The 10,706-nt window shown below is 46.5% G+C and overlaps 1 protein-coding gene across 4 annotated transcripts in view; it reads right to left on the bottom strand.

Moving 5' to 3' along the window:
• Window positions 1-5,911: 5,911 nt before the first annotated feature.
• TDP1 (tyrosyl-DNA phosphodiesterase 1) overlaps window positions 5,912-10,706 on the bottom strand; it is a 74,271-nt gene continuing 69,476 nt past the window's right edge. For all 4 annotated transcript variants that reach the window (XM_065941427.1, XM_065941429.1, XM_065941430.1 and 1 more), the window contains one exon: window positions 5,912-8,863. Coding sequence is in view for 1 of the 4 variants with exons in the window: in XM_065941429.1 (XP_065797501.1) it covers window positions 8,790-8,863 (74 nt within the window). In the remaining 3 variants the exon portion in view is untranslated. The remainder of the gene's footprint in view (window positions 8,864-10,706) is intronic.

The following is a 10,706-nucleotide window of genomic DNA, read 5'->3' as shown; positions in this document are numbered from 1 at the left end:
GTTGAAGCCTAGCTTAGAGAATTTTGAGCATTACTTTACTAGCATGTGAGGTTAGTGCAATTGTGCGGTACTTTAAGCATTCTTTGGCCTTGCCCTTCTTTGGGATTGGAATGAAAACTGACCTTGTCCAGTCCTGTGGCCACTGCTGAGTTTTCCAAATTTGCTGGCATATTGAGTGCAGCACTTTCACAGCATCATCTTTTAGGATTTGAAATAGCTCAACTGGAATTCCATCACCTCCACTAGCTTTGTTCATAGTGATGCTTCCTAAGGCCCGCTTGACTTCACATTCCAGGGTTTCTGGCTCTAGGTGAGTGATCACACCATCGTGATTATCTGAGTCGTGAACATTTTTTTTGTATTCTTTTCCTATGTATTCTTGCCACCTCTTCTAAATACCTTCTGCTTCTGTTAGGTCCATACCATTTCTGTCCTTTATTGAGCCCATCTTTGCATGAAATGTTCCCTTAGTATCTCCAATTTTCTTGAAGCGATCTCTAGTCTTTCCCATTCTATTGTTTTCCTGTATTTCTTTGCACTGATCGCTGAGGAAGGCTTTCTTATCTGTCCTTGCTTACTCAACCTTACCACCAACTCATCAGAAGAATGTCTGTGAGCTGATCGTGCCCTCTTTGAACAATTACCATAAAAGGTCTCTCTTCTCCCAGTTGAGGACACACGATTTTACAATCATTAGCACGGAGTGGTCTCCTTTGCTGTCAAAGTAACAAAGTTGTTCTTTTCTACTTCACTCAAAACTCTGTCTCCAAGATTCTATTCAGCACCAATGCAGAGAAGCTGAGCTTTTGGCATCAGTATATCTACTTTCTAAAACCTCTGTTGAATATCCATTTCTCCTTTTACTAATGAGTTGTAGGGATTCTTTATATAGATCCAGGATGCTAGTCCTTTCTCAGATATGTGTCTCAGAAACACTTTCCACATTCTCTGACTTGCCTACTTATTTCTGATGGGTATGTTTTAAATTTTAGTGAGGCCCAATTTATCAGTCATTTCTTTTATATTTGGATCTCTGTGTATCAAGAAACCTCACCTCTCTTACGGTTGCATAAGTTTTATGGGTTCTTTTCCCCTAGAAATTTTATAGTTTTAGCCTCTGTGTTGGTCTTTGATTAAGTTTTGTTTCTTCGGTTTGTTTCGGTATGGTGTGAGGTAAGAGTTGAGGTATTAGGTGTCTTTTGTCTGTGTGGATATTCAGTTATTTTAGTGTCATTTGCTGAAAAGACAAAAGTGAATTTATTTTAGGAACCTGTATGTTGCTCATTATTTGTCCATCCTCATATTAATACCACAGTGTTAAGATTACTTTGCTTTCCTGGTGGCTCAGACAGTAAAGAATCTGCCTGTAATGCAGGAGAGCCAGGTTTGATCCCTGGGGTGGGGAGACCCCCTGGAGGCGGCATGGCAACCCACTCCAGTATTCTTGCTGGAGAATCCCATGGACAGAGGAGCCTGGAGGGCTGCAGTCCACGGGGTTACTTGCAGCTTTTGTGTGAATCCTCCAATTTTGCTCTTTATCAGAATTTTCTTTGAATATTACAGGATGTTAACATTTCCATAGAAATTGTACCATCAGCTTGTTAATTTCATCAGAAAAAAAAAACTTGTGAGATCTTAATTAGGATTGTGTTGGATCTACTTTAGGGAGAACTGATATCTTAATTCATGAATGAGGTATAGCTCTCAATTTATGCCAGTCTTGGAAAATTTTCATGTAGAGATCTTGTACATCTTTTGTAAATTCATTCTAAAGTATTTTGGGGTTTTGATGCGGCTGTAATTGAAATATCAATATTCTACTTTCTGTTTGCTGTAGTATGTAAAAATAGAAATGATTTTTTACAAATTAACTGGGTTCCTGCAACCTTGCCAAGTTTATGCATTAGTTGAGTAGTTGATTCCTTTAGGATTTTCTATGCAAATTACCATGTTATCCAAAATAGAGTTTTGCTTCCTTTTTGATACTTTTTTTTTTTTTTTTTCTATTCATGGTGCAGTGGCCAGGACCTCAGTATAATGTTGAATAGAGGAGGTGGAAGCAAACATCTCGTCTTGTTCATGATCTTAGGAGAAAGCCTTTAGTTTTTCTGCATTAACTACAGTGTCAGTTTTTCATAGATACCCTCTATTAGCTTGAAAGTATCTTTTATAGTTTTTTAAAAAAAAATAAAACATGAGTGAATTTTATCAAATGCTTTTTTATGCATCTAATGTAATGATCATATAATTTTATCCTTTATTAATATCTTGGATTTCATCTATTGCATTTCTAACGTCAAACCAACCTTGCATTTCTGGAATAAATTTAATGTAGTATTTCCACTCCTCTATTTTCATTCTTCTACTTCCTTTTGGGTTTACTCCCCCCCTCCACCCCCACCAACTTCCCATAGTGGATTATTAGATCACAAATTTTAGATCTAAAATTCTTTTCTAATGTTAGCATTTTTCAACTATAAATCTCGTTAGTCCTGGGCTAGCTGCACCCTAAAAATTGTGGTATGTTGTATTTTTACATTATTTTATTGAACATATTTTCTGATTTTTTTCTCCTTTGACCTACAAATTATTTAGCCATGTATTGTTACTTGTTTTAAAAATCTATTTCTTAAGACAAATTATTCCTAACATTTTCAGTGTGGTCTGTTGACTGAAAAAAAATGCATAACCTAAAAGTTGAGAATTATATTGTATTTGATAGAGTTTCTGAGGACTTCAAACCAGGAGACAGTTTCTCAGATAGCTCTAAGGGACGGCTCTGAAGAAGAAGGGGAGAAGCTATGATAAATAGGAATTTTGCAATAAAAACCAGGTATTGGAACATCAAAAGATTACCATTAATTATTGTTGTTCAGTCACTAATTAAAGAAAAGCAGACATCTCAGGTTAATGAGTTTAGCAGTTTTCTTTGGGAAGATGCAAGCATCTGGGCTCATTGAAACCGTTCCTCTGATGTGCGCCTGAGCTATGAGGGCCAGTATCCTGTTCTTTCCCACCCTGAGTCCCCTCAGGGTACACCGCTGGGGTGGCTGCAGCCGCTTGATGACTACCACATCCTTGGTTTACTGATGAGGCAAGCAAAGTTTTTCATTGACAGGTCAGAGGGCCATATATGATATGTTTCAGTCCTCCTAAATTGACTCTATTGTGGTCCAGAATCTAGTCTTAGTGAATGCACCATATGCACTTGAAAAGAACGTGTATTCTGGGCTTCCCTGGTGGTCCAGTAGTTGAGAGTCTGCCTCGCAATGCAGGGGACCCAGGTTCGGTCCCTGGTCCTGGAAGATGCCACGCGCCTCAGAGCAGCGAAGCCTCTGTGCCACCACCACTGAGCCTGCGAGCGACAGCGACTGAAGCCACCTAGCAAGGGATGCCTCTCCACAAGAGGAGCCCCTGCAAGGAGAAACCCGAGCACCCCAAGAAAGAGGAACTCGTCTGCCGCAAGCGGAGAAAGACTGCGTGCAGCAACAAAGACCAACCACAGCCAAAAACAGGAACCCTTAAAAGAAGGAGCACGCGTGCTGCAGTTGCTGGACGCAGTGTTCTAGAACTGTGTCACGGGTGTCGGTAGTGTTTCAGACCTTCTGTCTTTTACTGACATTTGTTCCAGTTATTCTAACGATTATCAAGAATATTAAAAGCACCAACTATGTGGAATTGTCTGTTTCTTCCTTGAAGTATGTCAGTTTTTGTTCCACATACTTCGAAGCTATTATTTACTATCGGTCACAGGTGGCCTCAGCCTGCAGTGGCTTGAAGCAGGGCTTTGTTCCTGCCCAGAGGTTGAGGTGGGGAGCAGTAGGGAGAATGCTGGATGCTAACCACCACACACCAGGGCCAGTGGCCAGGGACAGGGCTCTGGCCCGTCAGCTGAATTTCCATATAGAGACGGGGATTAATGAAGTAAGTGAAGTATTTATAGGAGGAAGAGTACAGTGTGTGTGGATAGACACACAGGTGGGCTAAGGGGGAGTCTTGCCCTTGTGATAGTTTGAATCACTTTTTGGGGCATTTCCTCCAGGTTTCCTTTGACCAATCGTCTTGCTTTGCCGGGTTCTGAGTCTGTCTTTGGCTTATCTCAGGATCTTCCTGCATGTGTGTGCATCTTTTAGCCAAGAGGGGTGCTAGAGAAGAGGCCTGTGGGAAGTTGCATCACTTACTCTTAGGTGACGTTTCCTTCCTGTTGACCTCTGTGGAGCCTTTCTGGCATGTGCAGTCTGGGAGGTCTCCTTAACTTTGAGGATGGAGTGTGTGACCTTTTATCTCTTATCTGGGCAAGGCCCAGCCTCCTCCATCAACCTGCTTTATGGAGTTTCTGTCCACAGGAGAGAAATTGTTCAGCCTGGGACCCATCTGTCTCCTGCCTGAATATAAGCATTTATAATTACTATATCCTCCTGATGCAGAGACCATTTTTATGAGATGTCTCTCTTTATCTCTAGTAATACCCTTTGCCTTGAAGTTTATTTTGTCTGATATTAATCTAGTCACCACAGGCTTCATTTACTTAACATTCATAGTGTATATTTTCCATTTACTTTCCAATCTATCTGTGTCTTTATATCTTCAAGGTGTATTTGTTGCGGACAGCATACAGCAGTGTTTTTTCTTTTTCCTTTCCCTGGTCAGCTCTGACAGTCTCCATGTTTTAACTGATCCAATAAACACTGTCCGTCACTACTGTGACGATGGGAATATCCTGTATCTGTGCTCTTCTGAAGTCTGTCATGCTGCTACTAGACTTGCAAGTGGGCAAAGAAACTCCCCCCACCCCCGAGAATTTTTAACTTTAAAGTCAGCAACAAATTTAAGTATCATGTGTGACTAGTGGCTGCTATATATAATTTGGTGGTTGTTATTCAGTCACTACGTCATGTCCAACTCTTTGTAACCCCATGGACTGCAGAATGCCAGGCTCCTCTGTCTTCCACTATCTCTTGGGAGTTTGCTCAGATTCATGTTCACTGAGCTGGTGATGCCATCCAATCATCTCATCCTCTGTCGTCCCCTTCTCCTCCTGCCTTCAATTTTTCCCAGCATCAGAGTCTTTTCCAGTGAGTCAGCTCTTCGTATCAGGTGGCCAAAGTATTGGATCTTTAACTTGAGCATCAATGAATATTCAAGGCTGATTTCCTTTAGGATTGACTGGTTTGATTTCACTGCTCTCCAAGGGACTCTCAAAAGTCTTGATGTAGAAATTCTGGATTCTAATCACCTTCCTCTAAAAATAATTTTTAAACAGGCGGTTAACTTAGGTGAACTCAACTGCAAAATTATCTCCCGTACAGCATGAAGTAGCTCAGATTTTAGTTTAGTTCTTTTAGCCTTAGTGGTGCATGTGCGGCTCAGTGGTCAGCCATAGATGCGAAGAGTTTACAAAGAGAAACTGGGAATCCCGACTCTGGCTCTTCTGTTGTTTGGTTGCTCCAAGTCTTGTGCTCTGGATCTCCAAGCCACAAAGACAGTAGATTTTCCACTGGAGGTTTACCTGCCTTGTGTGGTGCAGACTAAGACCTGACCTCAGACCGGAAGTGGTGGAAAAAGAGGAAATTCACCCTGTATAGAGTGCCTTTCTTGCAGTTGTTGACTCCCTTCTTTTGGTCACTTTCAGTAGCTGGTTTGTGTAAGCTCCACACCACAACTTCTATTTTTATTTCTGAAAGAGTGGGTTCAGTAGGAGCTATTTCATCCTACCAGAAACCTGAACTTATTTGGTCTCCCCTCACAACATTTGATAATGAAATTTCAAACATGTACCAAAGTTGAAAGAATTTTAGAGCAGCAATCTAGATTGTACAAATTTTCCAATATTTTATCATATATCTACTCATCCTTTTACACATCTTATTTTAAAGCATTTCAAAATAAACTGCGATCAATACACTTGCCCTCAAGTACTTTAGAGTTTATTTACAGAGATTTCAACAACTGTTTTTTTTTTTTCACTTTTTTGATGTAGAATTTTCACAGTGCACATATCTGAATTTGTGTGTTCTTCGAGTTCTTAAAAAGCAGCTTTACTGGGTTATAATTTACGTACAATAAAATGACCAATTTGGTGCATAATTCAAGGGGTTTCAGAAAGTGTAACCAAACCCACATTCATGATAGAGACCCTTCCATCACCACCCGAGTTTCCCTCGTGCCACCAACCCCTCCCCACACCTGCTCTTATTCTTAAGGTCACCCAGTGGGCTGTGGGCAGGGGCCAGGGAGCCACAGTAGAAGGAGGAACTAGAGACGCAGAGGAGAGGCCGCTCACCGCCAAGTGTGCCCTGAAATGCCGGAGAAGACCGGAAGGGTGGAGTCGGGGCTCAGGCGGGCCCCTCATGGGGCCCAGGCTGTTTCTAGAGGCGGGAAGTGGCTCGTGGAATCACAAGGTTCATTCCTGCCTCTTAAGGAAGATTCTGCCAATGGAGGCACAAAGGTGCCCACTCCTTGAACCTGTTACGGTATGAGGCGTTCAGGAAGCGAGAGCTGTCTCCATCTTCAAGAAGGCGGCCTCAGGCAGTTCACAGATCTGAGCCTCAGTTTCTTCATTTGTGAAATGGACTTCCTTCCAGGGCTCAAGCGTCAGCTCACCCGTGGGGTCACTTGAACGTGGACTCCTTGACCCCAGCCTCAGTCCCACGCAGCCTCCATGAGGACCCCCCTTTCTGGAGGCGGCAGGCAACGTGGATCTGTGCTTTCAGGGCAGGAGGCGTGCGGTCTGCAGAGCTGCTCAACTCTGTTCAGAGTAGAGAGGCCGGGCCCTGGGCAAAGGGGTCCTGTGACACAGTCTCCTCTGTAAACAGAGCCCCACCACCTGGAATCCAGGGGCCTAGCCGCCACCTGGCTGCAGCCAGGAGTCTCCAATCTCGCCATCGTTCAGAAAACCCACCTGTGTGGTGTGGGAAGCAGTGCTATCGGCAGGAAGTAGCTAAGTTTTCAGAAGGCGTGGGTTTTGACCCTCGAGTTACCATTCTCTAAACGCCCCAGGGAGAGACTGCCAGCCTGGTACTCATCAAGAATCATCCCGATTTATACTGATCAGTTCCTGCCCGCGCTCAGGAACACCGTTTCCTGTGATTCTTATAGCAATCCCACCAGGCAGGCAGGATGGCTGTGAGCCCCACTCAGCAGATGAGAAGATGAAGACTCAGGTATCACGTGCCTTGCCTGAGGTCTCACAGGGCGGAGGGAACAGAGCTGGGGCTGGGCGAGTCTAACGAACACGTGACTCAGCCTGGCCAAGCAGACACCGCAAGGGGCTTTGGCCCGCACCTCTGGGAAAGAGGGACTTCCTCCCCTCTGGGATGACTGGCCTGCAGCTGCAATGCTCCCTGGCTGGGTGGCTTGTCTGGGGCTGCCTGGGGCCTTGCACTGTGCCCACCCCCACCCGGGCGGACCACCGTGCTGGCGGGCATCCTGGGTGGTCGACCACAGTCCTCTGGATGCCCACTCAGACGGCTGGGTTCCCATCCTGGGCTGGTCCCATCGTCACATCAGCCTTTACTGCGAACCCAGGGCTGCTGCTGGGCTCAAATCTGATAAGGGTTTCAAGGTCGTTAAAGCAGAAGGCAGGTTCCAAGAAGGCTTAAGCCTTACTTTTCTTACCAGTGGAAGGACCTAGTTTAATTCAGTGGCTTTTCAACTTTATGTTTTTAAGCACAATGCAAAACAAACACGCCCAGATGATATCCTTTATAGAACCCAAAACTTAAGAGTAAAGGAGGCCTTCTCTGAGGGGGAGCAGGAGGCAGGAGACCCCACCCCTGCCTGCCCAGCCTCCTCCTGCCACAATGCTTACCCCCCCACACCCCAACTTCTGGTGTGAGTACTGCTGGCTTCTGAGGAACAGTCTGAAAAACCAGCATCTTAAAAAAGAATCTTTCAAAATTAACAACCAACTGGATTCTGAGTTACAGGATGAAGAGGCTGAGGACCACAGAAAGGAGCCCCACACAGAGGAATCCAGAGGCGCTGGGTCGTCTGAGGAGGGCGCCGTTCCCGCCCGTGGAGGGCACTTGGACGAGAAGCAGGGCTATGCCCGCTGCGCTGACCTGGGCGGCTGGGGTCCCGCGGGCGTCCTGAACCTTTCTGGGCCTCAGCCCCTCCCCGTCAGCTCCTCTGCAGGGGCTCCTGCGAGTGGGATGCTTGTGTGCTTTGCCAGGCACCTGCGGGGATGGCTGAGGACAGGGCAGGCAGGGGCTGGCCCGTGGGCAGGGAGGATGAAGTGTCGTGGGAAGCTGCAGGACGACGACTGTCAGGAGGCGCGTGGCGTCTGCGGAGCCTCGTGGGCCTCAGTGACCCACAGCAGCCCTTGCAGCGATGCCGACACACACCCAGAAAGCTGGAGGGGGTGACGGGCCACACTCCTGCTCTGGAAAGTTTCAGCTGAATCAGGGGCACCCTTCCCAACGGAGCACAATTTACAGTGTCAACCTTCTGTTCAGAACCGCTGACCCCACCGTGAGAGTCCGCGTCACCAGAAGGATCATTTTGCATCTATCTATCTATATTCTTTTAATATGGGGAAGTTTAATAGCTTTTATTCCAAGGCATAGAAAAGGGAGTTAAGAAAATATACAATTTTTTTTTCCAAGTGAGAATATCAACAGTGACCAATGAAAGGATAACCAACACTCACGTCTGAAAGACTGACCTTTGCAGAGTTTTGCAGGGGGGGCAGATAAAACATTAAGGGAAGTGAACACCCATTACAAACAAGGACATCCAGTGTTTGGGGCTCAGGCCTCACATGTCAACTTCACAGAGCTTTCCTGCTCTCAGGAGGGAACCCACATGTTCCCGTGTGTATCAGGAGCTTTGACATAAGGGATGTTCCAAATCCATGGTCGATCTGGGGGAAAAAAAATTACATGAGTATAATACTTATTTGAATACGATTACAGAAAATCCACTCACCTGATAGGATCAAGTCACTCACAGGCTGGAGTCGACATATCACGAGAGCCCCTTTCTGAACTGAGCCCTTCTGGGTAGGAGCTTGCAGTAAAGGTTCGTGTTAAGGCATGGGAGCGTGAACCCCGGCGTGAATGCTGGCTTGCCACTAAGGTTCACAAGTCCCGTCACCTCTGAACCTCAGTTTCCTTATCTGCACCTGAGACGTGGAGCTGGCAATAGGATTAAATGAAATGCTGTTGTTGCTTAGTCGCTCAGTCGTGTCTGGCTCTTTTGCAACTCCATGGACTGTAGCCCACCAGCCTCCTCTGTCCATGGGATTTCCCAGGCCAAGAACCCTGGAGCGGGTTGCCATTTTCTTCTATAGGGGATCTTCCCAACAGAGGACACGAACCCACATTCCTGCACTGGCAGGCAGGTTCTTTACCACTGAGCCACCAGGGAAGCCCATTAAATGAGATAAGCTTATGAACTGTGCAAGATGCCGTGTTCCATCCGCACAGAGAGCCTAGAAAGGAGGGTGGCTCTCGTTTTCTTCTTTTGAGAAGCTGGAGAAACCAGCAGTGACAACGGGCTCAGGCAAGTGGCCACTCTTCTGCCCTCAGCTGGTCACGGTCGCACAGAACCACAGGCCCAGAGTCATGTCCCTGAAGCGGCTTTGTTCTGTAAATATTAAGGCCAGTGACTGGTGAGCCATGAAGATCTCTGAATAAAGACTGTAGACCCACATCGAGGAAAGCAACAGGCCTTCGAATGGTACTGACACAACGGAAAGGAGACCCAGGTTCAAATCCTGCCTTCGTCTTTGTGTGCGGCCTGGGGAAGGCTTGTGGGTCTTGCTCTCGGGTTCCCCGTCTGTGAAATGGGAATTAATTACACTCCCAACCTCCCAGGATTACTGTGAAGCATGAATGCGAATGACTGGGAAGCTTGCTCCCAGCATATTGTAGGTGCTCAATAAATGTGAACTTTTTCTTCCAAAAGAACCAAAATAGTGTGAAGGTGTAAGTTGCTCAGTCATGTCTGACTCTTTGTGACCCCGTGGACTATAGCCCATCAGGCTCCTCTGTCCATGGAATCTCCAGGCAAGAATACTGGAGTGGGCTGCCTTGGGTAGGGTGAAAATACATTGCAAGGATTAAAAACAAACCCCCCTACTACTGTTCTGAGAAACACGAGTGACGGAACAAGTCTGAAGGGCGGGAGCTCACTCGGCAGGTCGGCTGGGATGGACCAGCCAGCCGCCCCTGGGGGAGGCGCTGGCTCTTCCTGAGCAGAGGCAGATGGCAGCTGGGAGGCTGGCCTGCTAACAATGGTACCTGCTGCTCGCACCGCACAGCCTCGCCCTTGTGTTGAATAATCATAGTGTGAACATGCAAACAGCAGCTCCCAGCTGCAGGAGCAGCCAAAGAACATCCAAGGTGGCAACACGTTATCAGAAGCCTGATCTCTAGCCTTTGGCCTCCAGATGGTTTGAAAGCAGGAAACCACACTTTCTGTGAATGTCCTTAAGAGGCAGGGGGCTAGCAGGGCTGGAGACCTGACTCTCACTGGCCGCTCTCCTGCCCTAGAAACGTCATCTTCTGCATCTGCACGTCCCTGCACTTTCTCCTCTTTCCCTGCAAACTGCTCTGTGGGGTGACGGCAGCCGTGCTTCATCCCCCGGGTAGGAGACACTCTGACCCTTGCTATGTGAACAGCCAGTCGAGATCCTCTGCAGCGCGGGATCTGTGGCACACAGACACTCTCCAGTAACTGAAAAGAGCACCGCTGCGTTTCAG

Source organism: Muntiacus reevesi, chromosome 7 (genome assembly GCF_963930625.1).
Source record: "Muntiacus reevesi chromosome 7, mMunRee1.1, whole genome shotgun sequence".
Taxonomy (NCBI): Eukaryota; Metazoa; Chordata; class Mammalia; order Artiodactyla; family Cervidae; genus Muntiacus; species Muntiacus reevesi.
This window is presented reverse-complemented; position numbering and strand designations above follow the sequence as displayed.